Source organism: Saimiri boliviensis, chromosome 2 (assembly GCF_048565385.1).
Source record: "Saimiri boliviensis isolate mSaiBol1 chromosome 2, mSaiBol1.pri, whole genome shotgun sequence".
NCBI lineage: Eukaryota > Metazoa > Chordata > Mammalia > Primates > Cebidae > Saimiri > Saimiri boliviensis.
This window is the reverse complement of record NC_133450.1, coordinates 76,580,422-76,604,100: the sequence shown is the minus strand read 5'-3', so window position 1 is coordinate 76,604,100 and position 23,679 is coordinate 76,580,422. Positions and strand designations below refer to the sequence as shown.

General features: G+C 37.8%; 1 protein-coding gene and 1 pseudogene across 2 annotated transcripts in view; both read right to left on the bottom strand.

Moving 5' to 3' along the window:
* The window catches only part of ATP8B4 (ATPase phospholipid transporting 8B4 (putative)), a 302,163-nt gene that overhangs the window by 12,377 nt on the left and 266,107 nt on the right, over positions 1-23,679 (bottom strand). The window contains exons 31-32 of one of the 2 annotated variants that reach the window (XR_012516263.1): positions 17,363-17,488; positions 3,932-4,061 (exon numbers count right to left, since the gene is read on the bottom strand). Coding sequence is in view for 1 of the 2 variants with exons in the window: in XM_074393624.1 (XP_074249725.1) it covers positions 17,485-17,488 (4 nt within the window). In the remaining variant the exon portion in view is untranslated. Of the gene's footprint in view, positions 1-3,931; positions 4,062-17,362; positions 17,489-23,679 lie in introns of those variants that run through there. The other variant, XM_074393624.1, reaches the window with a different exon arrangement.
* LOC120363983 (small ribosomal subunit protein uS10-like) lies at positions 4,069-13,355 on the bottom strand (annotated as a pseudogene).

Here is a 23,679-nt window from a genome sequence, read left to right as displayed (position 1 = left end):
CAATAAGTGGGTATCTTCCATTTCTCTGCCCAATATTTATGGGGCAGATGATAAGGGGAAATTTGGATGCATACGTTATTAATTTCTACCAATTTAATTAAAAGCAATCAGTATCATCACCATATATATCCTGTTTCCAGTAGTTTATGGGTAGCAGACTTTTAACATGTACTGTGTTAAATGTTCTCCATGCTTCATAGAAGCTCTATGAAATATGTAACACTGTTATCTTTAATTTATAAATGAGAAAACTGAGGCTTAGAGTAGTTAAGTAAATGGAAGCTTGGAATTTGAAACCTCAATCTTCCCAACTCTGAATCCTGTGCTCTTAACCACTATTAAGAGCCCTTCTTCCCATCCACACATGAAAATCATATACCACCTTTCATCACTAAAGGAAAAGCCACTAAAATGACACAGATGGGAACTCAAATAGGCATTAAGAAGCAGCAGCCAGCTGTGTGGGTAGTGATGAGAGAGAGTTGCATGGAGAAGGAAAAACTTTGATTCAACTAGATTCCAGTAGAGAACAGCGGAGTGATTACTAGCAGCAGCAATAGCAAGGACAAAGATTTGAAGGTAGGATCAGCAATGTGCTTTTGATAAGAGAGGACACAGAGGAACAGAACAGAACAGGCAAAATGATAGCAGGGCAGATAGGTAAACCACTGCAAGGGGAGGTGGCAGCCAAGGGAAGCAGGGCAGCTATTACTAACAAAACAAAGGCATGTTGCTCACTAAACCCAGGAGGAAGACAAAAGAGCCTTTAAGGTAGAGGTTCTCATTCCAAAGATCTACGGGACTTTGAAAGAAATCCCAGAACCAAGCTCATACATACTATACCCCAGATCAATTCAATTCACATTTCTGGGAATGAAATTCAGGCTCCAGTGTGTTTGGTTCCTTTGTTTTAAGTTCCCCAGTGATTCTAGCATATATACAGATTAAGAATCACTGGTCTAACATCTTGGTTAAGGCAGATGAAGCAGATAGGGAAGAAGTCTGAGTATGTGAAACAAGCTGGCCAGCTGAGAACTAGGCCAAGAAAAGGCACACAGGCAGAAAGGTAGTGAGGACACAGACACGGACTAGTACCAAGAGACCAGATGGGGTGGGAAAGCCATGACATACAGAGACTCTGTAAGTAATCAAGAGGTATTTGGGTCCATATCAACTCTGTTCACACCAAACTGATGGAGAACCACACTAGATATGGAGAGAATATAGACACCAGATATGCAGAGAGTATAATTAAAAGTAATAGGTTCTGCTATTTCTTAGCTATGGCACCCTAGGCAAGTTACTTGACCTCTGTGTGCCTCAGTGCTTTCTTCTATAAAAATGGAATGTTAATCATATCTACCTTCCAGGGATATACATATACTAGGCATAAGAGAAAGACTGAAGTGAAGGTCCTCTAGGAGATTCCAGTCCTAAAACAGGTTGAAAACTGAAGTGAAAAGTACACATTCCTGAGAACCAGGAGACGGCAATAGAAAAGCAGATTACTGCCAGGTAGTAGGAGAGCTCATTCTTAAAAAAAAAAAAAGAAAAAAAAAAGTAGTAATAATAGAGAAGGAGAAGTATAACATTTTTGGAAAGCAATGTGGAAAAATATAACAAGAGCCAGAAAGATGTTTGAGAAAGATGTTTGTAGCATTTTATCCAGTAATCCTACTCTTGGAATTTATCCTAGAAAAATAAATTAACAGAAGAAAAAGAAACTTCAGTGTATAAAAATCTATAATATTAAAAAATGGAAACAACCAGAACTGCCAAATATAGGTCAATGGCTAAGTAAATTGTTATATATCCACCAAATAGAGTATTAACTTTGGAATTCAGGAACTTTGTCTTATTTGTCTTTTAATTTTTTAAAGTTCAACCTTAATTATACAAGAATACTTTAAAAAATTATCATTGTAAAAAAATTTAATACAATAAAAAGCTAAAATCCTCCTTAACAAATGTTAGTTTTCCATCTAAAAATTGCCACTGTTAACAGTTTGGTGTGCACTCCGAGACATTTTTCAAGATAGTTACACAAACACCCACAGATACATTTACATATACATATATGTACACTTACATACATGTATCTATAGAGCTATTTTGTTTACTGTATGGTACAAAAATGCTATCTTGGCTGTACTCGTTTTTCTGCAATTTGGTTTTTTGTTTGCTTTTTACTAAGTAACGTGCCTTTAAGATTTTCATGTCAGTGCTGATAGTTATAGCTCACTGTTTTTAATTTAAGGATGAATATATCACAGCTTATTTAACCATTCCAAGTATTGGTGAGTATTGACGTAGCTTTCAATTTTCATAATTACAAACATCATTTAGATTAACACTCTTGCTTCTGTCTCCTGATGTACTTTAACCGTCATTTCTTGAGGGCATATAAAGAGTGAAATTGTTGGTTATAGAGGGTCTATGCATTTTAAATGTTAATAGTTAAATGGCAGCACTAACTTACATTTTGCCAGCAGAAGACGGGAGTACCCAATGTCCCAAGCACTAACCTAAAGTGGATATTATCAAACTTTAATGTTTCCAATCTACATTTTCCAACTTCTTATTAGAGTAAGCCTCTCCTTTGGCCATATATATTTCTTTTTGGTGTTTTAACTATTTGACGCTTTTGCCAATTTTTCTAATTTATTATCATTTTGGTATCCCTGTAATATAGCATAATCAGTTTTGAGTTAAATGCTGAAATACTTAGTGCATTAAATTATACTTTTGAAATATAATCATAAAAACATATAAAGTATGTATGACATAATGCAGTTAGATTGAAATAAGAATAAATTATTATGTACAACACGAGAAGATATTCATACAATTGAACATAGGCTAGAAAGGAATACTTTAAGAACAATAAAACTAGAAATAGTAACTAACATTTGCATAGTACTTTATATATACCTACCACTAATCAAAATGTTTGACATGTGTTAGTATCTTTATTCTTTATACCAACACTATGAGATTTTTTTGAACTTGCTAAAAATCATTGTATAAATGGCAAAGCCAGAATCTGGTAAGTCTGGGCAATCTGATTCCAGAGTCTTTAGACTCTTAACTATTACATTATACTAATATAGCTGCTGCTACTGCTACTGCTGCTTCTCCTCCTCCTCCTCCTCCTCCTCCTCCTCCTCCTCCTCCTCCTCCTCCTCCTCCTCCTCCTCCTCCTCCTCCTCCATCTCCTCACCCCTCTCCTTCTTTTGCTTCGTCTTTTCTTCTCCTTCCTCCTTCTCCTCCTAATTTTGCTGTGAAACTAAAAAGTTTTTTTTTAATTAAGTCTTTTTTTTTCTTAAGTTGCTTAGTGAGAGCAGAGTTAAGACCAACAGGAATTAGAAGAGCTTAGAAAATATCATAGCAGAATACTTAAAATGAATCCCAGTGCACAAACAGGTATACAAAAAAAATTATTCATTGTGATTTAATTTTTATTTCTATTTCCTGCCAGTCTATTAGGAAATATAGCTTCAGCTGTTTTCTCACTTCCCTCTTCTCCATGCTATGCAAAGCTTTGCATGTCAGAATAGGGGTGGGAGAAGCACATTGCCTATCATGTGGTCTTTAATCCTCCATTACCAGGCTACCTAATTTGCCAATAGGATATCCTCTCTCCCTTTCTAGTATTCTGCCTGCTGCTTCTGTGCTCTTGTGCCCCACCTGGGCCCAAGCTGCCTGTTATTCTACCTGCCTAGTTGCCTATACAGGTATTCTCTATGTTGGGCTAGGCCTACCTCCCAGATGGTTCTGTCTGGGATGTGCATTATATGTCCTCTTGCTCAGAGACACATAGGTCTTCTCACTCTCCCTTCCAAGACCAGGAAAACTGTTCTTCTAGACTGGGGAAAATTCTGATTTCATGGTTCTAGCCAAGACAAGTTTTGTGTCCGAAATTCACTCTTACCTCTGGGACATAGGCCTGTGTACCTATATCCAAGATGACTATTAGGATACTTTCTTCTTTTTGTGCTGGCAAGTCTCTCACAAGATAATATGTACAGAGCCAACCATTAGCTTGGGGGTTGGGTGGAAAGCTAGAAATACCAAAAAAAAAAAAAAAAATTAATAGATTTTTGCAGATCCAGATAGATTGACAGAGATATGAGAAGTATCTCATGATACACTGCCACATAACCTCATCTAGGCATGAGAATACCCAAGGCATTCTCTCCCTTGGATGTTGTTGGCTCTTAGGTGGGTTAGGTGGGTCTTTTATAGCCAACTGTTCTTTTTCTCAGTTCCCTAACAGCTGTACCAAACCTTGTCCTTCCACTGTTACTTCTGACAGACATACTGCTTCACTCTTCATCATATTTTCCTTCTGTTGCTATCCCTGAAGATGTCCCATGGACAGCGGGGCCATGTGCCTACATATTTGCCAGCATACAACAAAGTGTCAGTTGCTTCCAATGACTCAGAAGACGGGTAGCTGGAATAGATAGCACTACTGGGGGCTTGCTGCCCTGAGAACAGGACTGTCTAGCTTCATTAGAGTGCAATCTATGCAGTCCCATGGGGCCATGAGCTTGGTTTAATGCTCTGTTGTCATATATTGGAATGTTTTTTCTTTTTGAGATGCAGTATTGCTCTGTCACCAGGCTGGAGTGCAGTGGAACAATCTCAGCTCACCACAACCTCCACCTCTCGGGTTCAAGTGATTCTCCTGCCTCAGCCTCCTGAGTAGCTGGGACTACAGGCGCGTGCCATCACGTCCAGCTAACTTTTGTATTTTTAGTAGAGACAGGGTTTCACTATGTTAACCAGGATGATTTTGATTTCCTGACCTCATGATCCTCCCGCCCTGGCCTCCCAATGTGCTGGCAGGCATGAGCCACCATGCCCGGCCCATACTGGACATTTTAATAGTTTTTTTTTTTAACTAAGGGCCCTGTGCCTTCATGTTGCACTGGGTCTCATAAATTATCTAGCTGGTCCTGCCTAAAGGTCATCATTTCAAAAGATTTGCAAGCTCTGTACTTGAAGACCCATCTCCAGAGTTTCTGAGACTGAGAAATCGTAAAGACAAACTATGTTTCAATTTCATTTAAGGATACCATTAATGGATAATTTTCATAAGATTGGTTAAGAAGTACCCTTTAGGGTCTTTTTTTTTAAGTTCAAAACTCTTGGGCTTTTGGGGTGATAATAATAATTCTTACAGTCCATTTGTGAGGTTAATGAGCACACTCTTCATTTATGGTTGTACCCACACTTATAAAAATGCTAGAATAAAAGAATGGTTGCAAACTGTATGTTGGAATTAATTCAAACAGCTGTTTTAAGAATGGTCAGTGGTTTGAGTACATAGTGTCTTTATGCAGTACAAATGATTGTGGAAGCCTAACTGCACCAATCCCATGAGCAACACTATGCTATTAATGTTCTGTCCCATGCTCACTCATGGATCACCTAGTACTCTTTGACCATCACCTTCCCATTTGCTGTGGCATCAGACTTGAGTCAAAACCATGACACCTGAGGTCTAGGCTCCTTTGTAAGTTTCAGAGAAATTGCTGAGAATCCATTTTATCAGCAGTCTTGCCCATTTCCATCCTGGTGAGGTTCAATATACATGAAAGAAGTTATAGATAATATGGTAATTTCATTTCCCCAAGAGTTAACATAGTTTTAAAAATATTTGTATTTTTCTTGTCACATGAAAAATACCTCAGGGATGGAGGCTGCAAATCAGTATACTATCCTACCAGCTTGAGAAATAAGTCACCCTTCTATCTTATCCCTCTATTTATGATAATCAACAGATAATTTTGTCTTCAGGCAAGGATCTGTTCAGCATTTCAGAGAACTCAGAATGTCTTTCATCAAAGAAGGAAGAATGCTGTGGTCTGTTTTCTAAAATGATGTATGGCTCTTAGAGATGAGCTTTGGGTAACCAGCCTTTGGCCAGTGTACATCAACTTCTTTAATAAGTAGCATCATGCAGTAAGTGTCTGTTGACACAGAACACTGTATGTGTCAAGTGTCACCAAACCAGAAAGGCCTCATCTTCTCATTATCACTGCCCTTCTTCTCTTACAAATTTTACTTAAATCTGCCAATACAGAAATCAGAGAATTTTTTTTAAAGTTTACACAATCTAGAATGGGCTGGGGTTTGGATGTAGGCATCAGTATGCTTTTAAAGCTCCCCAAGGTGATTCCAATATGCAGCCAGAGCTGAGGACAACTGTCCTAAAGGAAAAAGAAAACCACTTTCATTTTTGGCTTCCGATAGCTTGACCAAGTGACTTAACAAATAATTTGATTATTTATCCCTCAAACACCTAGAATGCTGCTGAGCACACTGAAATTGCTAACCTAATATTTGTAGATAACCTTTACAAATGACTGTGAAAAGAGTTTAAAATTCTTCACATTAAGTTGATACTATTGCAACTCATTTCTCATTTAGTGAACTATTTGGGCAGAAAGGAAGGACAGTAATGACTGTCAAAAAAAAAAAAAACTGAAAGAACTTGGCATGAAAAGTTGGGTGGTATGTTGACCACAACCACACAGAAATGAGTAATGAAAGCAGACAGGAAAGAAAAATGAAGCTGCACTGGGGGGCCCCAGCCAGCAAGTGTGCATGAGCTTTCCTTCCTGACATGTGGTTGCCTTTGGTGTATGGCTAATCCAGGAGGATGCCAGAAAAGCGTGAAAAGCCTTATAAATGTGTTTGCTGAACATCGTTGACAAGTGACTGGACTCTAGCTCTCCCGTCTGTCTCTGGCAGAGTTGCTGCCACCCTTCCAAGTCTGGGAGAGCAACTGCGTGATAAATCACTCTGTAGCCTGAAAAAAATCAAGAGGTTTTTTTGGTGTGTGTGTGTGTTTTTGTTTGTTTGTTTTTTATGGTGGAGTGTCTGTTGCCCTCCAGTGATGTCTGTGGGAGAGGGATAGGTCCCAATAAGTAGTCCTCCTCAGGGAATTAAGTAGTAGCTTTGGAAGAGTCCCCAGAAAAGCTAGGGGGACTGATATTGTTGCACTGAGCTGCAAATTTTACATATGAGATTACATTTAATGCTCACAGCAACTCTATGAGGTGGATATTTTATTGTCTATGTTTTGCCGATTCAGAACTTAAGGCTCTAAAAGTTTAACTCACACTTTGCAGATCATAGGGCTAGGAAGTGACAGACTGGGGGACTTAATGAAATCTGCTGTCTCCAAAGATGTGTCTTCCCTATAATAATGGTCTAAGTCACCCAAAGGTAATCAATCAGCTAAGTCTTCACTTAAGCCAATGAAATATTTGGGGTCACTATTCATATATATGCTCTTCTCCCTTATCCATGTGTATGGTCCCTTGAGCCATTGCCTAGATTATTTTAATCTCAAAAAGTAAGTCAGCCTACTATGTGACTGTGTGGTGGCACATAAGGTAGCAGCAGCACCTAGGAGCTTAGTAGTAATGCAGATTATCAAACCCCATTGCAAGCCAACTGAATCAGAAACTACATTTTAATGACATTTCTGAGGAATTCATTAAGTTTAAAAAGCACTCCCCTACACCATAGAATTATTTATCTGAAAGGGAATTTAAATTAGTGATTCTCAAATTTGTGTGAATTAGATTAACTTAGGGGAAGAGAGTTAAATGCAGATTCCCAGGTCCTTTGCCCAAGGCTTCTAATTTGGGAGCTGTGAGTGGGACCTGGACAATCTGCATCTTCTAAGAAGCAGCCCAGCTGATTCAGTGATAGGTGATCTAAAAACAAGACTATGATGAACAATGACTTAGGAATTTCAGCACCTATCACTCATTTTGATGAATCTGAGGTCAAGGAGGGGAGAGGGATGACTTAGGTTATGCAGTGGTTAGTGAAAGGACCAGGATGAAGACTGCGTCCTTGAAGCAGACTAAACTTACCAGATATGGCATTGTAGGACTTAGAGAAAGTGACCAACCCTCTACCACATTTATTCTTTGTGCTGCTTTAGAATTATTGATCCATTTACAGTTCATTTACTCCCAATGAGAAAGGAATACTCTGCACATGGTGATGGAGGAAGGAATGGGAGTCAATGGATCTTACGGGCCTTTTTTTCATAGACCTAGTATTTAAAGTTTGTTTTGTTTTTAATGAGCCAAGGGATTTATTTGGCAGAGGAGAGCTGAGGAGCAGAGAGACACAGTGAAATAGTACTTACACCTACATCTGTATGTGCTTTTATGTACACTATCTCATTTAATCCTAAAATAGTCCTGTGAGTTACCATTTTACAGCTAGTAAACTAGTCAGGAATGGAATCCAGCCTTTTGGCCTCAGGGATCTCTCTGTTGTATGATTACCACTTTCTGAGGAAAGTTAGAAATTCCACCTTGAAACTGTAAGCAGTTGGTGGACCAGAGTTTCTAAACCCAAAAGAACCAATTATAATCATGATTAGATCATAGTTTTAATTTTGTTATCTTGGCTATGGAATTCAATATCATCTCCAGCCCTTTACTATATCCCTTAGTAAGAAACGGGAGCAAGAGAAAAAAACATCTGTGGAGTGCTTTTATTCAGGAATTATACTCTTCTTTTGGAAGATGGAATGACATAGTAGGAAAAGCATAATTTGTGGTTCAAATAATACCTCCTCCATTTATTAGCTGTATGAAACTGGTAAAATTTCCTAACATCTCTGAACAATGTTTTTCTCATCTATAAATTGTGTCATGATGAGAATCACAAAGATAATGTCAGTATGTAGTTTGTTACAATGCTTGGGATCTAGTAAGTATTCAATGCCTATAAATCATGGCTGAAATAGAGTGAGGAACACATTTATTTTGGTCAGTATTTTTGACCCCAGATAATCTGAATGAAACTTTTCTTTCTTTAGCTCTACTCTTTCTTCAAAATTCTCTATCTCAAGGAACTAGAAAACAAGAACAAACTAAACCCAAAGCTAGAAAGAAAAAAAAAAGCTAAAATCATAATTGAACAAGCAAAAATCAAACAACTCCATTAAAAAGCAGGCAAAAGACATGAACAGACACTTCTTACAAGAAGACAGACAAGTAACCAATAAACATGAAAAAATTCTCAACATCAGTAATCATAAATTCTCTATCTCAAAAAACTAGAAAACAAGAACCAATTAAACCCAAAGCTAGCAGAAAAAACAGCTAAAATTATAACTGAATAAACAAAAATCAAACAACCCCATTTAAAAGGCAAGACATGAACAGACAGTTCTTAAAAGAAGATAGACAATTGGCCAATAAACATGAAAAAATTCTCAACATCAGTAATTGAAAGAGAAATGTAAATCAAAACTATAATGAGATACCATCTTACACCAGTAGAATGGCTATTATTAAAGTCAGAAATCAACAAATGTTGGCAAGGCTGTGGAGAATAAAGAACACTTACACACTGTTGGTGGGAATGTAAATTAGTTCAGCCACTGTGCAAAGAAATTTAGAGGTTCCTCAAATAACTTAAAACAGAACTATCATTCAACTTAGCAACCCCATTATTGGGTTTATACACAAAATAAAATAAATCATTCTACAAAAAAAGACACATGCAGTTGTATGTTTATTACAGCACTATTCACAATAGCAAGGATATGGAATCAATCTACATGCCCCTCAACGGTAGACTGAATAAAGAAAATATAGTTCACATACACCATGGAATACTATGCAGCCATAAAAAAGAACAAAATAATGTCCTTTGCAGTAACATAGATGAAGCAAAGAGTGCATTATCCTAAGAGAATTAACACAGGATCACAAAACCAAAGATTGCATGTTCTCACTTATAAGTGAGGTCTACAATAGACACTGGGGACTACTAGACTGCTGGGGTAGGGAAAGGGGCAACTGTGGAGCAACTTACTATCAGGAACTATGTTCAGTATGTGGGTGACAGGATTCAGTCATACCCCAAACCTCAGCATCACACAACATACCCAGGTAACAAACTCATACATCTACCTTCTAAACCAAAAATAAAAGTTGAAATTACTGGTTTTTTTAAACTGGTAATCAATTTATTAAAATAACTGACTTAAGCATCTGCAATGGTGACTTCCACCTCAACTCCTGGCTCAATACTGATGGAAGTAATCTGCTTAACAATCTCAGAAGGACTGTGCAAGTCAATGAGTCGCTTGTGGATTCTCATTTGGAAAGGATCCCATGTTTTAGAACCTTCACCACAAGGTGTTTTTCTTGTAGTGATTCTCAAAGTCTTCGTAGGCATTTGAACTGGTCCTTCACTTTCAGATTCTTTTCCTTAGCTCCTCTGATCAAGTCAGCACACACCTTCTCCAGCGATTTTACGCTGCAGCTTGTTAGAGTGTTTCAAAGTCGGTGAATTGCCACCTCCGGCTCCACGGGTGTTTTTCCTTAAAAACCATGGCTGGTGTGCGGCTTCCTGACCGACTTGTGAACAGCAGTGAGTCAGGGGCAGGAGCGTGTGGACTAACGATCCACAACAGCTACGACCGCGTCTTCCTCAAAGAGTGAAATTACTTTTAAAAGATTCTTTATCTCAATTAAGTAGCCTCACCAACTACCTACATTAAGCCAAACTAATAACCTTGTGCTTATTCTTATTTTCCCCATCTTTGACCACCTATTTGAATCAGTGTTCAAGCTGAGCTTTGAAACTCATAAATCTGAAGACTAATTTTCACACCTGCGTTCCTGTCTAATGTGTTCTTCATCATTTCTCTCATGTGCTGTCAAAGTAGTTACAAAGCTCATCTTCTCTAGGTGAAAATTCTCCCACTCCTCCCTGCAGTCATTGAAGCTCTCCATGTAAAATGCAAATCTTACTATGCTAAACAGAAAATAACTTTCTTTTTAAAATAGAACATTCCTCATTTGGAGTGTGTTTTGTGTTTCCTTGAGATTACATTCAGGTTATATACTCTCAGCTGTGATACTGGATGGGTGATGTATCCTCAGGGTATCGCCTCTAGAGGCATGATGCTCATCTTTCCCTTACTGGCAATGTTAACTTTGAACACTCTGGTAATTCAAAATACTTTCAAATTTACAGAAACGTTGCAGTCATGAAACAGTACAACAAATACCCATATGCCTTTCACGCAGTCACCTGTTGCTAACATTTTATCCCATTTGCTTTATCACTTGTTCTAACTACATAATTTTTTTTCTTAACTTTTTTATGGTAAGCGGCATAAATCATGGAGCTTTAAATACTTCAGTGTATATTTCTTAAGTGGATAGTCCATACAGATATAGTCGTATATAATCACAGTATAGTCAGCAATACCAATAAATTTAAATTTGATGTATTTCATCTAATCTGTCATTTGCATTTCAGTTTTCTCAGATAACTTATTAATGTCCTTTATGGCATTTTCTCTTCGAGTTTGGGATCCAGTCTAGGGATAGGTATTGCATTTAGTTGATTTGTCTCTGTAATCCCATTTAATCTAAAATATTTCCACAGCCTTTGTTATTTTTTTTCAAAATACAGTCTCTCTCCTTTTTACTAGTAGAGTGTTTCTTATTCTGAGTTTTCTGATGCATATTTGTGGCTAGATTCAGATCATGTATTCACAGCCAGAACGCTGCATAGATGATGATGTGTCCTTCTCAGGACATCATATGGAGGAACACTGTGTCCATCTACTTCAATGAACATTGGTTACCCTGTCAAGTTATTGTTCAATTTCTCCATGATGACATTACTATTTTTTTATTCTTCACAGAAGATAATTTAAGGCAATGTGGATATCCTTCTCTTCATCAGAAATTTCATATTTAGCAATTATTGATTCTTGCCCAATGCAATCTTTACTGTAATAGTTGCCAAATGATAATTTTCAACTCCCATACCTTCTCGAGATTTACAAGTTGGCTATCAGCATTCTACTGTATGCAACAGTCCTCCATCCTCCCTCATTCATTCACAAATAAATGAATGAATTGATAAGCATTTGGGTTCGTTCCACATTTTTGTAACTGTGAATCTTTTTATTATCAGTATGGACTCATGATTTTTTATTTTTCAATTGTTTATAGTTTATCACTATATTTAAGCATTTTGGTGCTCAAATTATCCCAGATTTGGCCAATGAAAACCCTTTCCAGCTAGCACTTTGGTAATTGTGACATGACTCCATCATTTTTTAAAAGTGCTTCCTTACTTTCCAGCATAACAAGCTGTTCTAGGCTCATCTTGTACCTACCCTATCTCATCCCTGGAATCAGCCATATCTCCAAAGACCCTTGATTCCTTTTAGTGGAGAATGGCATTAGAGATCAAGATTTGGGTTTTAGGTGTGATCATTACTACTTGAGTGTCTTTGATTCTTGACCCTTACAACAGACCTAGGAAATAGATATATGTACACCTATACATATACATATATAAAATACATATATAAATATACATCAAACATGCATACAAACACATACATACACATGTCTGCTTACATGTGTACATCACATGCATATACATAATTTAGGAATCATCAGTTCACACTGATACCTACAATTCCAGTGCATGCCCATGGGGTTCTTTCTTGCCTTCTCTCATGCCATAAATGGTTTTTTGTAGTTTTTGTTGTTGTAGTTGTTGTTTAGTATTTGATAGCACAACAGCATGACTACCATCAATAATCATTTATAATGTTTTTATTTTTTAAAAAATTGTATTTTCATAGGTTATTGGGAAACAGGTGGTATTTGGTTACATGAGTAAGTTCTTCAGTGGTGATATGTGAGATTTCAGTGCACCCATCACTTGAGCAGTATACACTGCACCCAATTTGTAGTCTTTTATCCCTCATCCCCTTCTCACCCTTTCCCCCTGATTCCCTGACGTCAACTGCATCTTTCTTATGCCTTTGTATTCTCATAGCTTAGCTTCATCATATGAGTGAGAATATATGATGTTTGGTTTTCCATTCCTGAGTTACTTCACTTAATAGTCTCCAGTCTCATCCAGACTGCTGTGAATGCCATTCATTCTTTCTTTTTATGGCTGAATAGTATTCCATCATATATATATATATATATATATATATATATATATATATATATATACACACACACACACACACACACATTTTTGCAATTGTTAATTGTGCTACTATAAACATGCATGTGCAAGTATCTTTTTCATATAATAGGTACAAATCCCAGTAGCGGGACTTCTTATGCTGTATTTGCACATTCCTTCTTCCATAGTTAGAACCTTTACTCCTTTCCACATCATTTACTTACTTAATCCTATAACTCATCTAAAGTTGTTTCAAAATTGCTTTGCCCATATTTCTATAAATTAAAAAAAGGGGGGGGGCTAAGAGTTTGGGATTTGTTTGCTACCCTTCTCCCCTTACCCGTCATGCCCAACCTTGGCCAAAATTGAGGGTATAAGGTCAAAATTGTCTTTGTAAGTTATATTTATTTACTCTTTCCTTCTCCTTCCATCCCTTCTTTTTTTTCTTTCACTATGGTTATCATATTTACTGAAGTAAGATTAGGTTTATTCTTTTCTTTCTACTTTTATGTTTTTCCTCCTTCCTTTTCTTATTGATTTAATTTTATTTGCTGAATATGTAGAACATTCACATTTTCCAAATTAAAAACTATTTTTCCTGCTTTAGCACACAAAAAGTAACATACCATATGCTCTTTGCTTTATTCACTTAATATTGTCTCCTGGAAATTACTCTCTATCAATTAACAGAGATCTCCTCATTCTTTTGTATAGCCATATATTACTCCATTGTGTGAATGGAGCTTTTAACTAGGCCTCTATGCTTAGATATGTAGGTAGCTCTTATACTTTGCAATTACAAGCAGTGCTGCATGAAATAACTTTGTGCATATGGTTTTTTAAATATTGTTGGGAGAATATATTCAGGGTAAATTCCTACAATTAGCATCCTTGTGTTGAAGGGTGAATGCACGATGTAATTTTAGCATGTGTTTTGAAATTCTCCTCCATAGGCACATATGCCATTTTACATTCCACCAAAAATGTATAAGAGAGCCTGTTTTCCTGCAGCCTCACCAACAGTGAATTGTCAAGCTTTTAAATGTTTGCCAATCTGATAGGCAAAAGTGTCAGTGTAGTTTTAATTTGCATTTTATGTATTATGAGTGAAATTGAACATTTTCTTACATGTGTAAAAGCCATTTTTAAATTTCTGTTATGAATCATCTATGTATTTTGCCCTTTTCACTATAATATTTTGTAGTTTCAATTTTTAAAAGTTCTTTATGAAGTAGATTTATCATCTATGATATGTCTTACAGTATTTTCTCCTAGTTTGTCATTTGTCTTTTGACTTGCTTTATGGTGTTTTTTGCCACTTAAAAGGTTTTTATTTTACGTAGTCAAGGTTATCAGTATTTTCTTAGATTGCATCAATATTTTTTAGTCACAATTAGAAAGCCCAAGTCTTACTATGTGATTTTTAAGAGCTTTGGATATATGCCAAAAACTAGCAATAGTACAAAGAACAAAAGCACTGCAATAGCAGCAAAGGCAAAATGCTTTGGAGCACTAAGTAGAGTTGCCAGATTAAACACAGACTGACTAGTTAAAAGGTGAGTATCAAATAAGTATTGAATAATTTTTAAAAATATTATATCCCCAATATTGCATGGAATATACTCATTAAATATTATTTGTTTTATTTCAAATTCAAATTTAACTGAATAACTTGTATTTTTATAAATCCAACAACCTTAGTCCCAGGGAAAGACAAACAAATCCCAGTTTGGGCTTATCGTGTGTTGTCCACTTACTTTCCTAAAAACAGATCAGTCCTCTTGACCTGGAACCCTTGCCACCCAAGTTGTCTCAGGGTCACTGATTCATCTGTGTTCCCACATCAGTCATATGATTTCTTGCCCATCACAAAAATAACAATTTTAGAGGTAAGGATATAGACAGAATGTAGTGCACAGGGCAGACTTCAGAATGTGACACACCTGGATTTTTATTCTAGCTGCATAATCTTGGGAAGTTTATTTATTGTACTTCAGCTCCAAATAATATCTACTGTACAGGACTTATATAATTAAGTGAATTAAATTGTGTTTACATATTATAAATGTTCCATAATTGTTTTCTATTATTACTTACTAAACTGATGTTTTAAGCAAATATAGTTAAGGTAGGTCTTTTCATCAGCAAAAAGGGGTATAAAGTCATAGCATCCTAATCTGTTAGTGAGTATACTCATTGCTCAGATAAGGAAACTAAAGTGCAACTCATCATATGACATTGGGACAGGGATCTTCAGCGATGCTGCTTCCTAGTACAAGAATCAGCCTCTGAGGAGAATTGCCTGAACCCAGGAGGCGGAGGTTGTGGTGAGCTGAGATCGCGCCATTGCACTCCAGCCTGGGTAACAAGAGCGAAACTCCGTCTCAAAAAAAAAAAAAAAAAGAATCAGCCTCTGGCCAACTTGGAATGGGATATGGCATTGAGAGGGAGTGAGATGGACACAGGACAGAGTAAGGGAATTGAGGGCAGGAATTAACTAAGACATCGGAACAGACAATGGGAGAGGCTGAGGGATAAAGAGGACAAAGGGTTAATTGATAAAGAAAATATACAGGGAAGAGTAAAAAACAAAAACCAAGTATGAATGTGAGAGAAGAAAGTAGTAAAATGCTTTTTAAAATGCCAGTTAGAGGATTAGCAGAGCAAGTGAGATAATGTAAATAAATGGTTGAACAAATAAGTGAATGAATAAGAAACCAGAGGAGTGAAGATGACTGTGGGGATGAGGAGGAATATTGCTTACATACTATAATTTATAGTTTTTACCTATAATTTTGATATTTAATCTTTACAGTAATTCTATGAGGTGAGCAGAATAGACATTTCCCCCATTTTATAGAATGAGGAATCACTTAGATCAGAGTGGATAAATCATTTGCCCAGGATTAAAGTGTAAATATGTGTAGAGCTAAAATGAGATCCCAGAGCTCCTAGTCACTTCCCACATAACACACACTTAGCCTTAAGAGCCTCAGGGACTGTAGTAAGAAGAATGAAGGGCAAAGGGTCTAGACAAACCCAGGGCTTCTAAAAAAACCAGGTGTTTGGTATGTTCCACACTGAGAGAGAGATACAGGCCAGCTCCACGGTAAGGACCAGAATTCAGGATATGAATTGTTTCAATTCCTTGTTAAAAAAAAAAAAAAAAGAAATTCCTTCAAGGAGGCATGGTCTTCCAGACTGTTGATTTCTGTTTGATCTAGCTGAGCCTCCACATTTTGTGACATGAACCATAAATTTGGTCTTAGTTCACTTCTCAAAACCTGCAGGCTACCCACTCATGACAGAAGCCAGCGTACAGTCTCTCATCCCCAGGCTCATCTTCCAGAGCTGAATCCATGTCCTTTGGATGGGACCAATGTATTAATTGGCAGACAAATGGAGGAAGTACAATTTTCCTATAACCATTGTGAATTCCTTCTTTGATGTTCGTTTACAGCTGCAGTGCATACAATTTCATCTGAATCAGATTAAACGCCGATAACCCTGGGAAGCCACAACACTGCTAGGGGAGAAAGATTTATACACACAATTCCTTTCCTCAGCAAGAAAAAAGTCAAGGTAGAAAAAAATCACCACCAAATCGGTAGCGCTTTCTTCCAAAAGTTTTCTGATGTCTTTTTAAGGTCATTCTATTTAGTCTCAGCCACATTCTTGTGTTCCTCATCACATATGTTTAGTAGAGTTTGTGTACCCCCAAAATTTTTTTGTTGAAATCCTAACCCCCAAGGAGATTATGTTAAGGAGGTTAGGGGGGACCTTTGGGTGGTCATGGTGTAGGCAGCATGGTGCGCAAAGCCCTCATGAATGGGCTTAGTGGTCCTCCTCATAAAAGAGACCCCTAAGAGCTGGCTAGTCCCTTCCACCATGTGAGAAAAGAGTGAGAAGCCTCTGTGAACTAGAGTGGGCCATCACCAGACACCAAATCTGCCAATGCCTTAATCTGAACTTCCAAGCTTCCAAACTGAGAAATAAATTTCTGTTGTTCGTAAGCTACCCAACTTACGGTATTTTGTTAAAGCAGATCAAATAGACTAAGAAAGTCCTTGATGATAATAGGAATACAGACATACCTCAGAAATATTATAGGTTCAGTTTCAAACCACAACAATAAAGTAAATATCTCAATAAAGTAAGTCACATGAACTTTTTGGTTTCTAAGTGCATATAAAAGTTATGTTTAAACTATATTGTAGTCTATTAAATGTGTAATAGCATTGAGTCTAAAAAAATGTATATACTTTAATTTTAAAACACTTTATTGCTTAAAAATGCTAACAATTATCTGACCCTTCAGAGAGTTGTCATCTTTTCTGCTGATACAGGGTCTTACCTTGATGTTGATGGCTGCTGATGGATCAGGGTGGTGGTCGCTGAACGGTGGGGTGGCTGTGGCAGTTTCTTAAAACAGCAATAAAGTTTGCCACATTGACTGACTCTTCCTTTCACAAAGATTTATCTGTAACATAAAATGCTGTTGAATAGCATTTTATCCACAGTAGAACTTCTTTCTAAATTGGAGGCAATCCTCTCAAACTCTGCAATTGCTTTATCAACTAAGTTTATGGAATATTCTAAATCTTTTGTGGCCATATCAACAACGTTCACAGCCTCTTAACCAGGAACAGATTCTATCTCAAGAAACCATTTTCTTTGCTCATTCATAAGGAGCAACTCCTCCCCATTTACGTTTTATGAGATTTCAGCAATTCAGTTGCATCTTCAGGCTCCACTTGTTCTTTTGCTCTTTCTACTACATCAGCAATTACTTACTCCACTGAAATATTGAACCACTTAAACTCATCATGAATGTTGGAATCCACATCTTCCAAACTCCTGTTAATATTGGTATTTTGACCTCCTCCCATGAATGATAAAGGTTCTTAATGTCATTGACAAAGTTGAATCCTTTCCAGAAGGTTTTAAATTTACTTTGCTCAGATCCATTAGAAGAATCACTATCTATGGCAGCTATAACTTTGAAATGTATCTCTTAAATAAGAAGATTTGAAGTCAAAATTGCTCCTTGATCCATGGGCTGAGGAATGGATGTTGTGTTAGCATGCATGAAAACAACATTCATTTTTTTGTTCATCCCTATAAGAGGCTCTTGGGTGACTAAGTGCATTGTCAATGAGCAATAACATTCACCATAACAGACATAATAATAATAAAAAAGATTGAAATAATGCACGAATTATAAAAATGTGATACAGAGCGCAAAATGAGCCCATGCTGTTGGAAAAAACCCTCCAACAGACTTGCCCAACACAGGATTACCACAAACTTTTAATTTATAGGGGGGAAAAGCAGTATCTGTGAAGTACAATAAAGCAAGGCATAATAAAATGAGGTATGCCTTGCTGTCTTTGGGAAACAACAAATACCCAAATGATCATTAATGTGACACAGTTCTCAACTTCCGGATGAGGCTGGAAAAGGGCCATGGAGTTGTTGAGTGTTGGAGTATGGGAGGAAGCTTGTGAGTCTTGAGAACAAGGAATCTTTTAATGTTGTTCTAACATCTTATCCCTGGTCTTAGAACATGAGTTAGATATAAAAAGCCTGACTTTCTTCTCTAAATTTCCATCTTTATCATGATTTACTCTTCCTGTCTGGAAGAGACTTCCTAAGCCAAGATTCAAGCAGAAGACAATGTTTTATCACAGCTGTTTTCTTTCTGCAATATATGAGTATGAGCCATACTTTCCCAGTTTACCTTGTCCCTTATTCCCTCTACTTAAAATAGCACAATTCAAAACCCTTGAAATATAAAAATCTTGCTCTTCTTTCCAATTCTAACTGGCAATAGGAAATACAGACTATGGTGTGTGGCATCTGAAATAACCCCCAGTAATCTCTGTCTCCTATATAATCCCCTCACCTTGAGTGTGGTTTGAATCTAGTGACTTGCTTCTAACTAACAGAATACGGCAAAAAAATGATAGGATGTAACTTCCAGGATTGGGTTAAAAAAAAAGCTGTGACTTCTGTCTTGCTCTCACTGCCTCACTTGCACTCTCCTTTGACCTATCACTTGCTCATTCTGTTGAAGCCAGCTACCATGTTGTGAACTACCCTATGAAGAGGCTCACACAACAAGGAACTGAAAGAAGCATCTGGCCATCAGCCAGGAGGCAACCAAAGCCCTTCATCCAAAGCTCGTAAGAACTGAATCCTGACAACAACCATGTGAGCTTAGAAATGGATAATTCTCCAGTCAAGTCTTCAGATGAGACTATAAGCTCAGCAGCTCAGTCCATTCAGACTACTATAACAAATACTATAAATTGGGTAGTCTGCAAACAACAGAAATTTATTTCCCAGTTCTAGAGGCTGAAAAGTAAAAGAGCAAGGTGATGGCAGATTCAGTGTCTGATAAGGGCCTGCTTTCTAGTTCATAGACAGAGCCTTCTTGGTATATCCTCACATGGTGAAAGGCACTGATAGCTCTCCAGGTTATCTCTTTTAAGGGCACAAATGCCATTCATGAAGGCTTTGCACTTGTGACCTAATCACCTCCCAAAGTCTTCACCTCCTAATACCATTACCTTGGGGCTTAGAATTTCAACATATAAATTTTGCTGGGACATAAGTATTCAGTAAATTACACCCCATCTTGTGAGAGACACAGAGCAAAGAACCCAATAAAGCCATACCCACTGAAATTATAATAACTATTTTAAGACACTATGTTTGGGAGTAATTTGTTAAACATCAATAGATAATTAATGAACTCTTTACTAAACTATGCCACAAATTTGACATTGTAACAGATCAGTTCATCTCATCAGCCCAACCTGCATTTCCTCACCCTCATTAGTGAAGCCAGTTCTATCCTGGGTGCACTGGTTTATGACATCAACCAATTTCCATATTCTCTTGGCCTGCTCCTTAGTCTACTCTGCAATCCTCACCCCACCACCTCATTTATGCTATTGGCACCTTTCTGACTCATAGTATTTTTCCTTTCTTCTTGTTCTCAATAAGCTTCACACATTTTCCCCATAGTAGATGCTTAGTAAATCATTGTGAATGTCAACATTAATTTCAAATTATTCATTCAAAATATTTACTGAGTACTTATTATATGGTAGGCACTAAGGATGCAGTGATGAATAAAAATAGACATAAGCCCTGCCTTCATGGAGCTTATCATCTAGAGAGAGAGGCTGATAGTGATACCTGTCAATTACACAAGCAAATGTGGTAAGTATTAAGTTTACTGAAGGGGAGGTAAGGATGCTATAAGAATATTAGAAATAAAGGAGTTTTATCTCGTGAAGGAGATTAGAGGAGACTCCCTAAGAAAGCGGTAACTGAAGTAACCTCTTAAAGGTGCATAAAAGGAGTTAATTTGGTAAAAGTGAGCTGGGGGGTTGGTGAGGATAGAACCACTCAAGACAGAGGGACCATCAGATGCAAAGTAGAATGTCTGCAGCTCTTAAAGAGAGCCAGTGAGTCTTGATGATAAAGGGATAGGGACATGTGATGTGAGATGAGTGGATAGGTGGGTCAAGGCCAGACCAGAGCCTATCTTATTTTTGGAAAACTTTGAATAATGGAAATTCAGGACTATCCAGAAATTTCTATACTCCAACTACATCCTCTTGGTAGCTAGCACTCCAGCCAAGCAGGTCTCAAATATTCATTGCCCTTATGTAAGGAAGTTGCTTTTTGGAACTTCTTTTGATGATACTGTTAAAAGAAATCATGACAATAAAAATATGAAAAGACACAGCCCCTGACCACAAAGAGTGTGTGTTCTAGTAGGGGACTCACCTTAGAAAAAACAGTCTCTGAATCACAGCACAATTGCACATGAAGTCATAAACTTAATCCCATAAGAGAACTAAAATTTAAATAACCCTAGGGGGAAAAAGGAGTTGACTAAGGGGTATATCCCACTTGGTCTTGGCTTCATCCAAGCCATTTTCAAGCCTCTCCTGGGCTAGACAGTGCCAGGACTCCCAAAGATGTCTTGTGGCACAGTCTGGATCATGAGAAGAGAGAAAGAGATCTCAAAAAATAGAAATGAAAACAAAGACCTATGAAACTGGTGGAAGATAAAAAGGGCAGAAGAAACCAAGGCTACTTCTATAGAACTCAGTACTGAATAGCTCAAATTTGCTTTTCTCTTTGGGATGCTACAGCCACTTTGTTCACGCTACATGGAAACGATAGAGGATTGCAAGCACATGTGACTTCCATGCCCAGAACAAATTGATACTTATAATAGACACATGTTGAACAACTGGGGAAGGGTCATTTATTATACAGGATGTCTTCATCTACAGGGATTATAGAGGTTTTCACAGAAAGAATTGCATAGTTTGTGAGCTCAAGATAATTTAGAGCTCTGTTTCTCTCTCCTCTTCCCCCTAACTTTGGAATGCAGCCAGCATTCCAAATGGCCTCACAAGACTTTCTGTAAGGCTAGGAACTATGAGCAGAAGAGAAAGTGTGTAAGTTCCTCAGGGAAAGCTCTGTACTCATTAACTCTATTTGGCCCTACCTGTGCAAGCATCCCCCTCTTGAACTCAGCCCCTAATACTCGGATTTTCAACAGATTTCAAGCAACCCTGACAATCTTCAGCAGCCCTGAATAAAGGATTTTGGGCTCAAACACAACCATCCATGGAATGAAAACCTGAATAGTAAATTCCAAACATGCCATAATATTGGGTAACTGTCCATAAGGAATTTTTAGGCATGTACACATTTTCACTAATAGCCACCATTAATTGTCTTCCTGGCATACCATTCTATATATATTATCTCACTCAATCCACATACAGAACCCTTTAAAAAGGTACCATTATCTTTATTTTACACATGGAGAAACCAAAGCTCAGAATGTTTAAGGAAACTTCTCCAAGATACAGAGTAAGCAGCAGAGGCAGAATGTTAACTCAGGTGAGTCTGTTTCTGGGAACCAACAGCTTAACCCTAATCTGTAAAGCCTTGCATGATATACCTATACACTATGCCTACATTGGACTTTGAACCCACTTATATAATACTAAAAATATTATATAGTATTATTATTTAGAATTTTGTGAAATCCTCTTTGAAGGTATTCTCTAGCACTGTGCCTGGCATATGGTGGGCCCTCCAATATTTATAGAATAAATGAATGTGCATCAAGGTAATTTCCAGAGAAATTACCTTCTCTGCAAACTTTCTCTGAATATTACCTTGATGAACAGGTAATTTGTGCATTCCAGGAATAAGGCATAGACTAATTTTGGAGAAATTAATAGCAATTATCCTAAAGAGCCAACCAGAGACTGCTTAGTAACCTCTCATTCTGACCCCTGAATGGGACATTCACTGTGAGATAGGTACTCATCCTCTTCAGTGTTTACCACAGAGACTTGGAGGCCCCTTCAAAGCTAAAACCTCCCTCACCATGGCCCAGGCAATCTCATCAAAACATCTTGTCTGAGTCCAGAGCCTGGGATCCTAGCCACATACTCCTGTCTTCTGAAAAAACATCTTCCTTCACAGGGCAGGACCTAGGGAGCATGACTTATCATGACTCAGGGAAAACCCAGAGAAAGTGAGGGCTGCTGCGGTTTCTTCTCTTCCTGTGGAAAGGTCAGTTGATCCAGGGCCGGAGCTCTCCCATGGAACCTGGGATGCTCGCCTGATGTCACTGATCTGTTCACTTGGCTTCACAGCTTCTCCTTTTCCTCCTCCAGGGGCAGGATGACACCTCAGGGGACTCTCATCTGATTCATACCAGACATCAAGAGGAAGCAAATGAAACAAGTGAGGACACACATTTCTTCCCTTGGCTAAGTGGAAGTCCCAGTAGTCCTAATAACCAGCAGTCACTGAACGTGTGTGGTATGCCAGCCACCATGCTAAGGACTACATGCACAGTGAAAGTTAACTCTTCTGTTTACTGAGTGCCTACTCTGTACCAGCCACTATTCCAAGAGCTTTACAAGTATTATTTCATTTAATCCTTATGACAATCCCATGAGGTAAATCCTATTATTATCATCATTTTACAGATAAGAAAACTGAAGTGGGAAGAGAAGAATTAACTTTCCCAGGGCCACAGAGCTGAACTATGATGGAAGGAGGTTTGAACTCAAGACAGCCTGGCTTAAGAATCCATTCATTTAACTATTACAATATATGAACTAAGTCTTATAAGTCCTCTGTGGTGGTTACCATCCTTCCCATTTTGCAGATGAGGAAGCCGAGGTTCTGCTAATGTTAAATGACTGGGGTGAGATGTAGAAGCAATTAACTGGGGTAGAAAGAATATTACTTCAATCTGGTCCCAAGTCCTGAACTCCTTCCATAGTTATCATATTGAGTTGAAGCTCAGCTGAGGTCTAATAGGAAGTACTGTTTACAAATCACCAGAAGGGCAGCATTGTAGAGGCTCTTTTCTGCAGGATTCTAAGGATGCTGATTTTCTTCTTGCAAGATGCATTATTCTGAGAATGGCTATTGCCACCACACACTTGCAGACCAAGGGCCCCTCCTCAAAACTCTGACAAACATGGATCAACCTAGCCTGGGTTGGAGAGATCAAGAAAGAGTTTGAGGACCAAGCCCAAGAGCTCTGTCTGCCCACCTGCTGGCCCTAGGCTCAAACTGAGAAGCTGTGGTGCCAAAAATTCCTCACAA